The 17,111-nt window shown below is 48.4% G+C and overlaps 1 protein-coding gene across 1 annotated transcript in view; it reads right to left on the reverse strand.

The window, feature by feature from the left end:
• Window positions 1-11,386: 11,386 nt before the first annotated feature.
• Window positions 11,387-17,111, reverse strand: part of GRB2 (growth factor receptor bound protein 2) — a 60,684-nt gene continuing 54,959 nt past the window's right edge. The window contains exons 5-6 of the mRNA XM_081029633.1: window positions 14,271-14,439; window positions 11,387-13,498 (exon numbers count right to left, since the gene is read on the reverse strand). Of these exons, the coding sequence (XP_080885759.1) occupies window positions 13,313-13,498; window positions 14,271-14,439 (355 nt within the window). The 3' untranslated portion in view covers window positions 11,387-13,312. The remainder of the gene's footprint in view (window positions 13,499-14,270; window positions 14,440-17,111) is intronic.

A 17,111-nucleotide genomic window follows, 5' to 3' on the forward strand; every position in this document is an offset into this window, starting at 1 on the left:
AGTGGTGAAAAGGAAAGAACTCCCGGAACACGCCACAACATGAATGTCTCCAAAAACACCCATGTCTTTTGCTGTGTTACATCCTGCTCTAGCCTCCAGCCCTTCTATAAGAGCACAATTAAGCCATGTGGTGCTTGGAGTGGAAGAAGATAAAGTGGCAAAATAGAAACCATGATGGAATCCCAAACAGTACCGAGCTTAGGAAAGAAGTAGGACAGAAAAACCTACGCACCCCTGCACTCTGGCCCTCCAGCCTCAGTGGCAGCCACCCCTCTAGAATATCCTGACTTGGTCTTGTTTGCTCCTTCTAGAATTCAACATGCAGGAACCCCTGTGCTCTGTGTAATAATAATAATAAATACACACACACAAACACACACACACACATCCATAATCTGCCGTTTCAACAATTTTTGAATGTACAATTCAGTGGCATTAATTCCATTTACAGTGTTGTGCACCCATCACCGCTATGTCTAAAACTTTTTCATTACTCCAAACAGAAACTCTGTCCCCAGTAAGCAATGATTCCCTATTCTCTCTTCCTCCTGGCCCCTAATAACCTCTAATCTACTTTCTGTTTCTATCGATTTACCTACTTTAAATACTTCCTTCACATAAGCGGAACCATATAATATCTGTCCTTTTGTGTCTGGTTTATTTCACTTAGCATAATGTCCTCAACATTCATCCATGTTGTAGCACGTGTCAGAACTTCATTCTTTTATATGGCTGAATAATATTCCCTTTGCACGTATAGATGACCTTTCGTTTACGCATTCATCTCTTGATGGGCACTTGGGTTGTTTCCACCTTTTGGCTATTGTGAATAGTGCTGCAACGAACAGTGGCATGCAAGTATCTGTTTGAATTCTTATTTTCTTTCTTTCTTTTTTTTGGGGGGATATGTGCGTAGGAGTGGAATTGTTGGATTATATGGTAATTCTATGTTTAGCTTTTTGAGGCATCATCATACTAGTTTCCACAGCAATTTTACATTCGCACCAGCAATGGATGAGGGTTCCAATGTCCTCGTCATACTTGTTCTTTTCTGTGTTTTTTGATACCATGGGCTTTTGCAGATGTAATGTTCCCTTCTTTGCCCAGCATCTCTCTGAAGCCTTTCCTGAGCCCATTCAAGTCCGTGGTCCCCCTCTCTGCACCTTGTCCTGCCCCGTCCTGGGAATGGATCATTGCTGGGCATCCTCCACACCCACACGTCTTCAGCTTCCTGCAGGTTTGGTAAGTTTCTTATTTATCTCTGTCCCCAGTACCTGGCACAGGCCCATGTTAAATGTAGAGTGCAGGGGTGGGAGAATCAGTACCCCTCTCTGGCTCAGAGTAAAATGATTTCCCTTATCTGCCTCCACTCCTCTGAAGGTATTTATAGACGGGGGAAACGTGGGCATGGAGGAGAATTACACATGGAGGAGAGCTGAACAAAGACTGTGGGGGCATCTTTGGATGTCTTTCTTTGCTCATCTTTGAGTGGAGGATATATCTGCTTCTGAGGCTCCTTGAATTCTGGAGAAAGAGATGCCAGGGAGTGTGGGCATCGGCCACTTGGTACACAGGCATGAATGTGGGGTATTGGGATTAGATTCAGCTGCTGGAAAACTGACACAATAATAGTGGCTTCAATTCATCAAAGTCCATGATAGGCTCTCCCGGGCTGGTTTGGCAGCTGTCTCCACAAACTTCCCAAGGGTACAGACTCCTTCCAGTTCACCAGGCCACCACTGAGTGAGTGGTCCTCACTGTCAGACCCAAACCAGCAGCTGGAATTCCAGCAACAGGGTGGAGGAAAAAAGCGTTCTGGGGCGGATACAAGCCACATGAGACTTTTGCTTGGATCCTATTGGCCAGAACTTAGTCACATGGCCACACCTAAATGCGAGAGGGGCTGAGACTAATGGTCTTTATTTTGGGTAGCCATGTACAAGTTAAAAGTTGAGCATTCTATTATTACAGAGGAAGAGAAAAAGGAGAGAAGAAAATGGTGGACAACTAGCCTCTGCCACCGACAGATGGATGAAAAGAAATACGCATTGATCAAGTACCATACTTCCCGTATTGTGCTTGATATTTTTATATATTAGTCACTTTCCCCCCAAACCCTGGAAGGCAGACATTGTACCCCATCATACTGATGAGGAAACAAGCTCAGAGTGTTAGGTAACTTGTCCAAGGTGACACAACTAGTAGGATCTGGTGTTAGGACTACAAACTTTGTCATCATTCATATACTGAAGTCTGACCCCCAATGTTATGGTATTAGAAGGGGGTCCTTTGGGAGGTAACTATGTTTAGATGAGGTCATGAGGGTGGCGTCCTCATGATGGATCAGTGACTTTCTAACCAGAGCTCTTTCTATCTATGTCTTGTGAGGACACAGCAAGGGGGCAGTCATTCAAGCCAGGAAGGGAGCCTTCACCAAGAACCAAATCTGCTGGCAGCTTGACATTGAACTCCCCCACCTATGGTATTTTGTTATAGCAGCCTGAGCTGACTGAGGCACGTTTCAAAGCTTTTCCTGCCTTATCTGGCTGTCTTGGGAGTCTAAGAGTAGAGGGTGGAAGGGGAGAAATTCAGCCATCTTTTTCTTGTGTTCAGACCAGCTCTCCAGGCCAAGAAAGGAAGCAAGGGTTTGGAGGAAACACAGTTATTAATGTTTTTTAATATACATTTGCTCCCTTGTTTTCAACTCTCGGTGGGGGGGTGTCCAGATGGAGAGCAGGAAGACAAAATTCTCACTGGTCTGGGGTTCACCAGCACTGAAAACAAGGTGACTGTGCACAGGAGAGGTGAAGCTCTCGGGGCGTGGGGAAGACCCACGTTAATGCCTCCGGGTATCTGTCCCCTCATCCGTCCTATAAGAGGAGGAGGATGGGCTAGAGCAGGGCTCTTCCTGCATTAGAATCCTTGGGGAGCTTTGCAAAGAGTATTTTTTCTCCTTACATGCGTATTTCCTACTTTCCTCTCTTCCATGAGGTTCTAGAACCAACCATTCTAGCCAACAATGTTTCTTTCTATCTTTAAAAAATTTTTATTGTGGTAAGAATACTGAGCAGGAGATCTACACTCTTAAATTTTCATGTGTACAATACATATATGTATATGTACATGTAGTATGTGTATACTACTATACTGCTCACTGCTAAGTATAGTGTCTCTAGAACTCATTCGTCTTGCTCAACTGAAACCTTATGCCCATTGATTAATAATTCCTCATTCCCCTCTGCCCCCAGCCCCTGGCAACCCTCCTTCTACTCTTTGGTTCTATGAGCTTGACTACTCTAGATATCGCATGTAAGTGGAATCCTACTGTATTTGTCCTTCTATGATGGGCTTATTTCTTCACGGCTCATCCATGTTGTCCCATGTTGTAGAATTTCCTTCATTCTTGAGGCTGAATAGTGTTCCATTGTATGTGTAAGCATGTGTGTGTGTAACACATCTTCTTTATCCAGTCACCTGTTGAGGGACATTGAGGTTGTTTCCACATCTTGGCTCTTGTGAATAATGCTGCAGTGAACACAGGAATGGTAATATCTCTTCAGGACCGATTTCAATTATTGCGGATAAATACCGAGAAGGGGGATTGCTGGGTCATATGGTAACTCTATTTTTAATTTTTTGAGGGACCCCCCCCCATACTGTTTTCCACAGTGGCTGCATCAATTTATATTCCAATTTATGTGCCAGGGTTCCAATTTCTCCACTTCTTCGCCAGCACTTGCTGCTGTTGCCTTTTTTTTTTCTTTCTTTATAATAGCCATCCTGACAGATGTGACATTTGTTCTGAGAAAAGTAACCTCTCCCCGCAGGTTACTTTCCTCAGGCTATAAAAGCGTTTGAAAGAGCAACTTTATGGTCAGGAAGTGTTTGCAAAACACTTTATTCAGAACAAAATGTTTTGAATTTTGTCCAAATAAGATTTTTGAACAGATTTAAGCAGATTTCATTATAGGAATCATCAGGCATCTCCTCTAAGACAGCTCCTGCCTCCCTCACCCGCAGTCATTTGCTCATTAAAGTAATTTTGTCTGCTTGGCTCCAGTGCACGGAGATCTAGAAGCAGGGCAAGAATCTTCTCGGAGCTTGCCTCGTTGTGGGGTTTAAACATGAGATTTAGATACAGTTTTGTCCACACAAGACCAAGTGCCAAACCACCTCAAGCAGTCGGATAGCTCAGTAGGGAAGTGAGATCAAAGTTTGTAGTGAGAAATCAGTAACTTCCCCTATACAAACAATCACCGGTTAGATGATCTGATGGAAGAGATAGTCTGATTTAAAATATCAACAAAACAGGTAAAATATCTGGGAATAAACATTACAGGAAATGTGAGCCTCAGTGAGGAAAACTGAAACATTTCCAAAGGATGCGAAACTGGAAAGATAGGCGTGTCCTTGGGTAGGAGGACGCAGCGTCATAAAGATGTCAGTTCTTCCGAACGTAGTTTATAAATTTAACGTGATCCGAATAAAAACACCCGGGGGCTTTTCCCCCCTGGAACTAGACAAGCTGATTCTACAGTTTACACTGAAAACATAAACAAGAAAGAAGGGCCAAGAGAACTGGAGAAGGGAGAGCAGTGGGGGCGTGGCCCGCTCTGGTGGCTCAACCTGCTGTGAAGCCTGGGGAATAGTCGTGTCCTGAGCATGGGCCCATGGCACACAGAGCAACAGAACAGAAAGCCCAGAAATAGGACCTCCCCACGGGGCAACTCAGTGGATAGAACACACCCCCTCAAATCCGAGAGCTGCCAACGGACCTTTACTAAGTACTGTCTGGACAACTGGATAGGCATCTGGAGAAAAGAGATGGATCCCACCACTCACTGATCACCAGGATAGCCTTCACCTGGATCAAAGATTCAAATATCAAAGAATGAAAATAGAAATGAATTCCTTTGTCCCCAATGAGTGGTGTGCATAAGGCTGCCCAGGTGTGGGCTGGACTCGGAATGAATACCCAGGTGTGGGAGCTAGCATTGATTAACCCACAATATCCCGTGTAATTTAACCCCCCGTATCAGGTGGCTTTTTTTCTTTTTTTAATCAGTCTATGTTTCTTGACCTGAGACTTAGGTTTAAGGTTACCTACCTGGTGACTCTCAAAGCACAGGAGGCGACCTATCCAAGGCCGTCCCCATCTGGGGTCCTAACCACTGAGTTACTGCTTCTGGCTACAGATAGGATAAACCACAGGTGCTGAAGCAGGGCACCGGGCTTGGGGGAGGTGGGATGGGGTGCGGTGTGAGGGGGCACAGGGCAGCAAGTAGCTCTCAGTTGGGCACAGACCAGCGACACGTAAAATGGAGGAGGGGGCAAGGCATTTGGGGTTCTGAGTCTGGGGCTGGTCAGGAAAGGTTTCTCAGAGAACGTGGATGTGTACAGTCAGTTCTCATATCAGGTTGGGGATAAACACACAAGCAGCGAGGAAGAGAAACCTTGCCCTCAGATTACAAAGGCTAAAGCTAGGAACACCAGAAAGTACTCGGGGGGCCAAAGGGTTGGAGAATTGGACCAAGCTCAAACTGTACAAGGCCTTGAATGCCAAGATCACAATAGGTCCCGGTCCCAATACACTTAATAATTTACAAAGCACCTACATATAGAATCTCGTTGGCTCCTCCACCAACCTGGTGACATAGGCTTTTTTTAAAAAAAAAACAAATGAAAAAGAGAGCAGAGGCTCAGGGCCCTGCCCAAGGTTACACAGCTGAAATAAAGCCCCGGGTCTCGTGACTCCAATCCCAAACTCTTCTCCTACATCACACCACTCCAGAGGGTCAGCTGTCTGTCTGCACTTTGTCCTCTCAACAACCTGGAAGCTGGGCAGGGTTTCTCAGCAGACGAGAGAAGGCGAGATAGGGCAGTGTGGCGTCAATCTGGACCGGCAAGAGACAGGGTGGAGGACAGGGGCCTGGACGAGGAGGGCCACAGGGAGTGTGTCCTTGTAGCAGTGTCCCTGGACACATAGCTGCCCCAGCAGCAGGCGGCCCTGGTTTGCCTGTGGCCTCTTCTGAAGCTCCTCTGCTGCTCCTTCTCCTTCCTTTGTCCCCTCCTCAGGGCTTGGCCTTCCTCAGGGCTCAGCCCTGCGTTCTGCCCTCTTCCCTCATGGAGAGTGGAGAGCGTGACTCCTCACCCGGGGCTGTGGCTTCAGAGCCACCTCCATGCCCACAACCTTTGATCCTGGGTCCCCTGCTCAGTTTTGTCTCCTGAGCTACAGGGGACACATTCTGCTGCTCCTAGTTGCCTGTCCACAGACACCTCAAATTCAACCTGTCCAATCTTTCTCCCCACCCCGTGCTCTCCCATCTCCAGGGTTCCGTTTCAATCAACAGCAACCCCAAGTCCCCCACTGCCCAAGCAAGGGTCCTAAGGGTCATCGCTATCCCTCCTTCACCTCTGTCTTTCCATCTGTCCTCCTAAATATGGCTCGAACCAACCAGCTTCTCTTAGATAACTCAACTGTCTCTTACATTGTTCCCTTTCCCCGCTGTTCTAGCAACACGGGAACGTGTCTATTCCTCTGCTTAAAGTCCTCCAGCGTCTGTCCTCACAAAACTTTGCCCGTGAATGTTCACAGCAGCGAGCTTCACAATAGCCAGCGTGGACACAACCTAAATGTCCATCACTGTTTGAACGGATAGACAAAATGTGGCGTGTCATTATCGCGGACTAGTATTCAGCCACGAGGAGTGAAGTCCTGACGCGTGCCATCACATTCATGCCTGGGCCCTGCAAACATGATGCTGAGCAAAAGAAGCACAAGGCCACGGACTGCATGACTCCATTTATATCAAGTGTCCAGAATAGACAAATCCATCGAGACAGAAAGTAGATCAGTGGTTTCCAGGGGCCGGGAGGAGTTGGAAGAAAATGGGAAGTGACTGGTTTCTTTCTGGGGTGACGAAAATGTTCCAAAATGGATTGCATAATTCTGTGAATAATACCAAACACCACTGCATGATATGCTTTAAGTGGGTGATTTGTGTGACAAGTGAATTGTATCTCAGTAAAGGTATCCTTTAAAAAAAACCCCAAACTCCAAATCCCTAGGGCTCCCCACTTCCAGCTCCTTCCTATGGTCCAGTTTCATCTGGCCTCTGCACCGCCCTGTGCCAGCTCTTCCTTGGGTCCTGGTCTTCTTTCCTCTCCACACTCAGCTCTTTCCGGAACTGGCAGTGCTCCTGCCCAAGGCCTCCCTCCCTGGAATCTATTCCTTCCTCTCTCTAGAGCGACCATCCTGTTCTGTGAAACTGTCTGGTCTTCCCTGACCTCAAGACAGGTGGAAGCCGCTGCTGAATGTGCCCCAAACTCCTACACTTCCCTACTCCCCTTAATCATGCCCATCCTCCCAGTGAGTCATTCTCTGGCTGCCTTCCCCTGCAGACAGCAAGGTTGGGGATGCTGGCACCATCGGCCTTCTTCGGGGAGCGTCTGGAACGTTACTGTTCTTACGTCAGGTAATGAATAAGCACCCAGGATGTGTCAGGCGCTCTTCCAGTGGCGTGGGATGCCAACAGGGAGCAGGTTCCTGCCCCAGGAGCTTACAATCTGGTAGGGAAGATGGGCAGGACGCACGTACTCAGTAAGAACCCGTGGGGTAGCGCTGAGGGCTATACAGAAAAACAGCGCAGGAACAGAAAGTGCTGAGGCAGATGATTGCGAATCACGTTTCGGGAGGGTTTCTCCCGAGTGAGGGCTCGTATTTGAGCAGAGGCCTGAATGAACAACGTGACGATCTCAGCAAACACCTGCCCAGTGACTGAACGAGGACACAAAGGTCAGAAGAATAAGAGAGAATGGGCAGAAGCGACGCTTCCGGGCAGCGAGGGCCGTGGAGCGAGCTTGACCCCAAGAGCTTGCCCAGTCTGCTAGAGGACTGTTGGTCTCGTGTCTGTTGCCTTATACGTTAGATCATGATGAACAATTCCACTTCCTCCCTCGAAACTTAACATTTTCAGCTGGGCCCCTCATGCTCCTTCCTTCCTCACTATTCCCCAGTGTGGCCTCCAGATAGTCAGGGTGGGGTAGAGCCATAACCAAGAGCCCCAAGTCAGCGGAGCAGTGAGAGAAATGATTCACTACGCCAAGTGTAGCAGGTAGGCTGACAGAGACCTCTGCGGGCTCCCCTGCATCCAGCCAGCAGCAGGGCAAGAAAGTGGAGAGGCCTGCGGGTCAGCCAAGCCCACAAGGGGCACCTGGCACTCACATTCCAAGACTGAGCCACCCTCTGGACCACGGGAGGCTGGCAGAGTCCGGGTGGTTGGCCAGAGCAGAAAGAATGGGGCTGGGTTGGCTCCCGCTGCTTCTTACCCCCTAAGCTAGCACCACCTCAGCAGGCTTCCCAGGCTCCGAATTGGTTCTGTGCAACAGTGCAAGTCAGCGCTTCCTAAAACTCACCTTCATCGCGCCACTCATCTACCAGGCAAAGGCCCACAAACCCCTCCTGGACTCTCATCATTGCAGGGGGCTGCCCTGGCTCCCTTTTAGCCAGTTTCCGGACGCCATGTGCATTCCCACCACACCCCTCCCTCCACCAACATGGTACTATCTGCCGCGTGGGCTGGGTTCTACATAGCCTATTCAACAGTCTCCCCAAGACCTGGTTTGAGTCCCATCTGCCCGCTTCCCCACCACTGTGTGTCGTCTCATCCATCCGCTTGCACATCGACACACTGACCACAGCCGGAGAACGTGCCAGTACCCTGTACAGAAGCCCAGAGTGGGGTACTTTCCAGTTTCAGGGTGACTGAGCAATGATGCCGGCATGAGGGAGCTGAAAAGGGCAGCTGAAGTTTGGGGAGGATGTAATTGCTGACCCCCCCCCCCAGTCTCCAGTAGAGCAGGGAGAGGGGCCTCCAGTCAGTACACCTCAGTGCCCCAGGAACGCAGTTCACCATAGATGTCGCTTCCAGCTGTGATCAACCTTCTTAAAAGGGGGTAAATAGAAAAGGAGGTGCTCCCTGCCCTCTGATTCCCTAGCACAGGACAGGATGAGGCGAGGAGAGAGAGCAGGGTCAGTCCTGCACGCTTCAGATGTGAGAGCACTTCCACAAGCTTGTAGCACTCATGACGGACGCACCAGTGATTCTGGAGGGAGGCAGGTGCCCTGTTAAAGTGACTATTCAGACTCAGGACAGCTGCAATGACTGCTTTCTAAACCCTGATTCTGACAAGGGGACAGAATACAGGCAGACCTCGTTTTATTGCATTTGGCTTTCTTGTGCTTCACAGATGCTGCATTTTTATAAATTGGAAGGCAAGACCCTCCCCCAGCAAAAAGATTACCACTTGTTTCCTGTGTGGCCAGGAGCCGAACCTGCAATATCTCCAAGGTGTGCCAGTATTAAAAAATAAGACTGCCCTGGGAGACCCGAGACCAGTGTTCCTTACTGGACGGACCAGGACCCCGTCCTGAGAAGACTCTCAGTATTATCCTCTTCAACGGGACACAGTACACCTTTCAAACTAAGTCCATGAGTTTTAAAAGGCGAGTTTGGACCGCTCTGAGTACCGGCGGGTTCACCAACACTAAACCTGGTACTTGTGTCAGTGCTGCTGGCACACACAATGGTACTTACTTCCCTAACAGTGACACTAGCCTAAGATATCCCTAGTGCTAATTTAGGGTGCTGATGCCAGCCATCCCGCTAGTGAGCACCTCGCTCGCTTGCCTCAGGACTCTGGCTGGAGTGAGGGGCCTGTAACCCCCAGGCCCACGGTTAAGAAGCCCCCAAATGAACACCCCCCACACACGTGTGTAGCATCTCCTCTTGTTCGTCAGTGTAAACAGGGCCCCCATCTGTGGAATTTGCACTGCATGTAAATCGTGTCTTAGGAGTTAGAGTACTTCCAAGGTGCCCAAAACACAGTCTACTTTCATTTTTCCTACACATCCAGGCACGCCGGGGAAGCAAGACGCTCCGACTTGAAGGTCACCTACCTTAAGCAGATCAACGGGGCAAGTCCAAGAAAAATGGACCACTCGTGCTCGTTGGTCGCCTCTTCCCAGCATCACCTCAGCAATCTTGGCGCTGCAGAGATAACCCTGGAACACTTCATAGGAGCCGTCCCCACCGTCCCCTTTACAATCATGTTTGAAAAGGAGCCTGGTACAAACTCCCAGGATGCAGTGTGAGCCAGGAGGGCGCACCCAAGCTCCAGGGGCCACAAGGCCTCTGCAGAGAGGTCAGTAAGCCGAGGCCTCATGGCCAGTTCCCCATCATAGCTTTCAGTCATCAAACGCAGCTGAGCTTCTCCACGGCTCTTCCCAAAGGTGTTCCCAGCCAGATGCCTTCCCAGGAATTACACATCCATGGTCAGAGGGGACACCATCACCAAACCTGTAACAAGACTGCACAAAAGCAGCAATTGTCCCATGCACCATCCTGACGCCTTGAGTCAAACAGCACAAAAAGCCTCAATGAGGCTGACAGTCACTGCCTTCAGTTTTCACTTAAATGACCCCATTTTGGAAACTTCTGCTCATCTTCAGAGTAGCTAGCCAAGGTGGACTGTGTGACCAGCAACCCCACCCCCACCCCCCGCAGGACAGTGCTGGGAGTTCCTTCTCATACATGGTCAGACAAAGGAGAACTGAAAACTCCTCTGCCCGAGCTAAGTAGCCACAACTGAGGTCACATGCTGGGCTCTATTTAGGAATTAGATCAAGAATACAAGTGGAAATTCCTTGGGTTCCGTTTCTTTTCTGTTCACCGTCTAATCTTATTTGGTTTTGTGTAGCTGGTGCTGTGTGTGGTTAAACAGGCTTAGCCTCACGCTGAAAGCAGCCTCCTGAGCAGACAAGTATGTTTTAGCTACTTGCTATGTCAGAGAAAATGGATGAGGGGAAGGGAACCAAGCCAGCCAGCCATGCGTTGTCCTCAGAGCTCTGGGTCTAGACCCGAGTTTCCAAAGTGTGGTCCATGGTTTCCACTGGAAACACCAAGCACGCCTGTTACACCCCCAACCACAATCTTGGAGGGTGGGGCCTGGGAATCTGCACTGTGGACAAGCCCCCTGGATTTGGATTAACAACCAAGTGAGGGCATCACTTCTCCAAGGAGTGAGACCCATGTACCCCCCAGGCAGCTGGGTGAGTCGGAAATAAAGAGACAAGCGTCCTGACTCCCTGACCTAGTTTTTAGTTGTTTTAACTTTTTATTTATTTAAGTGTGTTTTTCCAGGACCCATTAGCTCCAAGCCAAGCAGTTATTTCAATCTAGTTGTGGAGGGCACAGCTCAGTGGCCCATGTGGGGGATCGCTCTGGGAACCCTGGTGTTACAAACATTGTGCTCTAACCAACTGAGCTAACCGGCTGCCCTAGGTTTTTAAGTAAGATGAGCGGGGAAAAAAAGAAAAGATACAGAGTGAAGAAGTCACTGTATGTTTATTATTCACAGTTAATCACTACCTACCAAATGCTATTCGCAGTTAAAGGATTAAGTACATAGGTCTTTTTAAACACTGATTTTTTTTTTAAATATATACACACAAAACTTAGTTCAGCAAGGCTTCATGATATACACCAATTCCAAAATAAAACAATCAGAGGGTCCAGGTGTAGGATGCCAGGTTCCTTGTATCAGCAAGAAAAGGAGAAGCTGTCAGAGAGAGAGCAGGAGCGGCTGACGCTCCATCCAGAAGAGCAGCCACTCCTGGGCCTCCGCGTGCTCCGGGCCAACCCCGGCTCCAGAACCAGTGTCCAGGGCCGACTCCGACGACCACTGCAGAGCCCAAGGCCGTCACCCACTCTGCGGCCCCATGTGTGTTGTGGCGAGTTCACAGGCACAGCATTCCAAGGGACAAGAAGCTGACAGCAGACGGACAGAAAGCTCTCAGTGGACTTGGCCTTCCTATAATTCCAATCTTCCTTCCCAGCTTGCCCTGCTTCACAGAGACATTTCCTTTTTGGGGGTGGAGTGGAGCAGCTATAAACACAGCCCGCTGTGAATGGAGACAGAAAACCACCCAGCTGCTTCTTGAACGCTGCCCCAAGGCTCACCTGGGCAGGTTAGGTGGGAACACAAAAGGTGAAAGCCATGAACAGATACTCCTGGTTTTCAGAGCAAGAAAAATGAAGACTCACTTTCTACTCCAGTGCAGGAATACAGTATATCCTGATACAGTTAAGAGAGTGACAGTTTAAATTCCTTTCCTGTGGTTGAAATTTGCTGGTCCCAGGGGTTTGCATCTGGGGGGGTCTCTAGAGTTAAGGAGGGGGCCAGACAACACCTGAGGCGACAAAGTCAAGGCTACTGACCCCCCTTTTCAGATCCAGTGCGAGGTGGGAAGAGCTGTCACCTCTCCTTCCCCAGCAGCTGGCCACACTGTATCCGAGGCCACGACTCCAGATACCGCAGCTTCTGCTCTAAAATTCTGAGGGCTCATGAATATTAAAGCTGAACCATAACAACTTCTGGCTTAGAACAGGCAGAATGCCCACACCCCCTACTTCTACTTGTCTCCTCTTCTCTACCCTGTTCTCCCCTCCCCCCGAAGGAAAATATTTACAGAGTAGGAGACAAACCGGCTGAAAAGCTCTGGACTGTCTTTAACTTATTTTAAAACAAAACAAATAGAAAACACCACTCATAAGCAACCCTTGAAATAAGGAAAAAGGCACTATGAAAAAACAACATGCTCAGTAATACCATTCGGAAGGGAAAACAATGTGGAAAAGAGAGACACAGGTTTTCAGTCTTTCTCAGGAAGTCATGAGGGGCAATACTCCATCCTTTCACCCCCACTCTGTTTCCAACTTTGACCAAGTATACCGGGGCTTGGGGGCTGGAAGGCATATTCTGACTCGCCCTCCCCTCCTCTGGCAGAAGCTAGAGCCAGGGCTTCCTGTCTGCCTTTTGTGTGTGTATATGAAGAACCCAGCAATAGCTGTTCAGTCATTCTGACTAAAACAGACGTTTTGCATAGAGAAAATACCAGCCCACTTGGTTTCTTTTCTTTTATTATTGGCATCAGCTAGGACTATATCTGGCATTAAATGTCATGCACTGATGGACAGAAGAGAGATGGAAAAAAGGACAAAGGAATAGAAATAGGAGCAGTGGTGAAAATTTGTAATAAAAACTCTTTTTCTTAATTTATAGGTGTTTTGGCATTGTTATATCCAACTCCCCCTCCCACCCCCCCGAAGTTCCAAAGTGAAAGGATCACGAGGTGACCCAGCCAGGTGTTCTGAGCTCCCTCACAGGCTGCTGTGAGATGTAGCTCGTGGGTTGAATTCTTTTGTACGTGTTTTAAACTTTTCATTTTCTTTAAATAATCTCCTCTTGGTTCCTAGACGTTCCGGTTCACAGGGGTGACGTAATTGCGGGGGAACATGCCGGTCTGCCCGTGGCAAGCCCCTTTCCACCAGTTGGGGTCTGAGTTATCCATGACGTGGATAAAGTCTCCCCGACGGAACCCCAGCTCTCCGTCTTCCTGGGGGTCAAAGTCAAAGAGGGCCTGGACATACGTCGGTTGCTGCAGAGAAGCGGCAAGAAAAACACACATTGCATTCTGACTGTGGCTGGAGTGCGACTGGTCACAGCGGGTAACAGATGTGTGCGGACTTTGCCACACTTCCTGAAGTAATCCCCCGCACTTCTCCCCACCTCTCCCTTTATTCTTACACGTTCTAGGCTTACCCTACGTGGGGGTGGTGCAATCTTTCACATGTGCTAAAGTTGTCAGGGTGGATCTCACGGAGGGGGCCCCTGGGCCGGGTTATTATGCAGGGAGCAGCGAGTGCTGCTTTAAGGAGAAAGGACTTCGGAAACAGACACCAGGTTTTGTTTAGACTCCCAGGATGTGACAGTGCTTCAGTTCCTACCACTTTATCCCTTCAAAAATCCTTACAGTTTTCTAGAGTCAAAGGCTAAGAGTGTGGACAACATAAGCTGGTGCTCACCAGGGCCTGCGTAGGATTTCAGGGGCAGGAATACAGGAGCGAGTGAAGACCTCACTCCCTCACAAGTACGACTTTCCTCGCAATTTGCTTCCCGGGAAAGAATATTTGAGTGTTAGAAACCTTCCTTTCTAGAGACACAGGCGGCAAACAACCTCCTTGGAGAAGCAGCCTGTGGAAAAGGCAAAACTATTCCATTTCCGACTTCAAATCTGCACCATGAATGAAGGGTGACACTGAATAATGCGCGTACAAGCCCCAAGAGAAGCCCTTTGACGAGGCACCTGCTTGCCTGAGGAGCTATTCTTTATTGCAAAAAAGGACCCCAGTCTCTCTTAGGAGGCTTACCTGTGGCACCTGCTCTATGTCCCGGAGGAATATTTGCTGGTTTCTGGAGACAGACGTAGATCTGTGATAATCCACCAGTTCGTTCAAAGAATTGAACTTCACCACCCAGAGGAAATACTTCCCAGCTCCATCTCGGAGCACCTTGAAGTGCTGCACGTCATTTCCAAACCTAGGGGGTGGAGTGGGCGGACAGAACATGTGAACAGGTCAGAGGGTGCCGTCCTGGCTACCGGGGCCACCTGCCCATCAAGGAGGCGTCTTGAGAGAATGCGTGTTCTGGCAACACGCCTCACAGCCAGAGGGGCCCAGGACCAGCACAGCACAAGCCTCTGGCTGCAGACTTAGGACGGTCACTGAGCACCCCGAGACCTCTCCACTAGGACTGCTGACTACCAGTGACAACATGAAGAATCCTCGCCAGACAGAAAACCCTGTCCATCAGTCTAATTCTGAAGAGATTTGTAAAATAAAAAAAGTCCAAACCTATGGTGTGCCCCGCATGGTACTAATGAAACAGGGCCTGAATTAACTTTTCAAGCAAAAGAAAAAAAGAGAATTAAAATCTTATGTGATATTTGGACTACAAAAAGTGGGATAAGAAATAAGGTGATGAGGGGAGGGATTGGACATACTTTCAAAATTCTCCTGTACCTGGGAACAGTTTAAAGTCATGTTTTCCATTCAGGGATTTTAGTTCTACTAGTGGGAAAAGGTCTCAGAACAAAAGAACATGCTGAAATGATAAATTAAAGAGGCCCAGGCACCCACCCCCACAGAAAAAGCTTCTCATCACCTGGTCAAAGGTAAATGCTCCAGGTGACACTGGCCCACACAAACAGCACGAGCCTGACTGGTGGGGTGGCCCACTCTCACAGCGCTGTCTGGCCAGGACATCAGCTCAGGGAAGGCTCTGCCTGTCCTGCTCAGTGCTGCGCCCTCAGTGTCCACACCAGTGCCCAGCCGCTGCAGACACTAGGATTTGTTAAATGAAAGACGTCTCTCCTCCCGTCAGTCTTAACACTAAAGAAACGAAACACTTCTTGAAAAACAACCCAGCAGGTGGCAGCACTCAGCTTCTAGGAAGCCTGTAAGTCGCCCATAGGTTCTGCGAATCAAAGTGACAGGGCTTAACAAAGAAACCGGTTTCCTATAGGCTAAATGATACAAGCAAGAGTTAAATTCCTCTGGCGTCTCATCGATGTTATAGAATGAAAAGATGTCATTCCAGAACCTGCAGTACTGTTATTTCATTACAGAAAAAAGGTGGATGGGGAGAAAGCTTTATGAGGAAGGAGGACATATTCAAATGACACTGGCCCCACAGAAGCCCACTCCCACCGTGAAAGGGTTTCTGCAAGGACCGTAGTGTTTTCCATCACACACTCACAACATCTTGAAACCAGACACACATCTTACAGACTGGATCTTGAACCTCCTTGGTGAAGGTGTCTGTGTTGATATAGTCAATGACATCTCTTTGGAATTTTATTTCTAAAACAATAAATTCACTGCTGCATCCCTCATCCTGTACAGTCTGACTTCCACTGGGGTCAGGATAAAATATAAGAAAAACAGAGGATGAACTACAAGTTAGTAAGAAGCATATTGCTACTTCCACACCTCGGGTGCTCGCCACTAGTTCCTCATTTGCATGTGTTTAATCAAGCACGGCAAGAAGCCAACCACCATCTCTTCGAATGTGGGAGTATGGGGGTGTCTGGGAAATCTCTGTACCTTCCACTCAATTTTACTGTGAACCTAAAAGTGCTCTAAAAATTACAGTCCAGTCAAAAGAAGCCACTGTTAGAAGAGAAAAACTAATATTTAGATCCAGTTTGACTTTTTCATGTTGGGACCAAAAACTAACTATGCTGGAAACAAATCTGTTAAGGTACTGTAAACAGCTGAAACCACCTCCCATGTCTTCACGGAGAAAAAAAATTCTAAATTTAAATCTACATTTCAAAAGAACCTACATTTTAACTACACATTTGATCTTAAAATGAAACAAGATATTCAGCTGATTTTTGAAACTAAAAAAATCTTTACATCATTTGTAAATGGCAAATAAACTGCCTTATAGCCTTCATTTATTTATCTCCCCGCTCCCCATTTCTTAAAGGAGGGCGCAGTGGCCCAAGCTGGATGGAGCCAGAAACCTTGGTGTTATCAGCACCACGAGACAACCAACTGAGCTAACTGACCACACCACAGCCTTCATTTAAAAAGTAATTTTAACCTAATCACTTCTTTGTCATAGAAATGATGAACTGAGTTGTAAGATTCCTAGGGGAGGGGTTCCTGTGATAACGTATTAACTAGAAAAGGACTGAGTCAAAACACATCTGACAATTTGATTCACCATCCTGATGTCACAGATGGGGAGTGATTTGCTTAGAATCCTCCAAGTTCCAGTTTATATTCTCTGTGACTCTCCGGGTGGTAAAACTCCCCGCCCCTCCCCACCCCCAGTTTCTGCTCAAGGGCTCCCCTCTACATTTAAACTTACCGCGGGGGCGGGGGGTGAGGAGGGTGGGGAGCAAAAACCCCCAAACCCCTGTGGTAACCTTGTCAAGTTAATTAGAGAAGCCCAGGAGGGTGATGGCAGATTAGAGCTGCCTATGTGGTGAGGGCACACGAAGGCCGCTGAGATGCCACCAGTGAGAGGTCACAGAGAGCTGGAGGAACCCCGCAGAGGGCAGGGGCCCTGTGGCACACGGTGCAGTGGTGGGGATTCGGGGAAACGGGCTCAGCAACCAGAGGGCCTGCCTCCCCGTGGGAATCTAAACCCTGTGCTGTTGGAACAGACCCTGAAGAGCAGCCAGAAACGAGGATTCCAAT

This window comes from Rhinolophus hipposideros (assembly GCF_964194185.1).
Source record: "Rhinolophus hipposideros genome assembly, chromosome: 20".
Taxonomy (NCBI): domain Eukaryota; kingdom Metazoa; phylum Chordata; class Mammalia; order Chiroptera; family Rhinolophidae; genus Rhinolophus; species Rhinolophus hipposideros.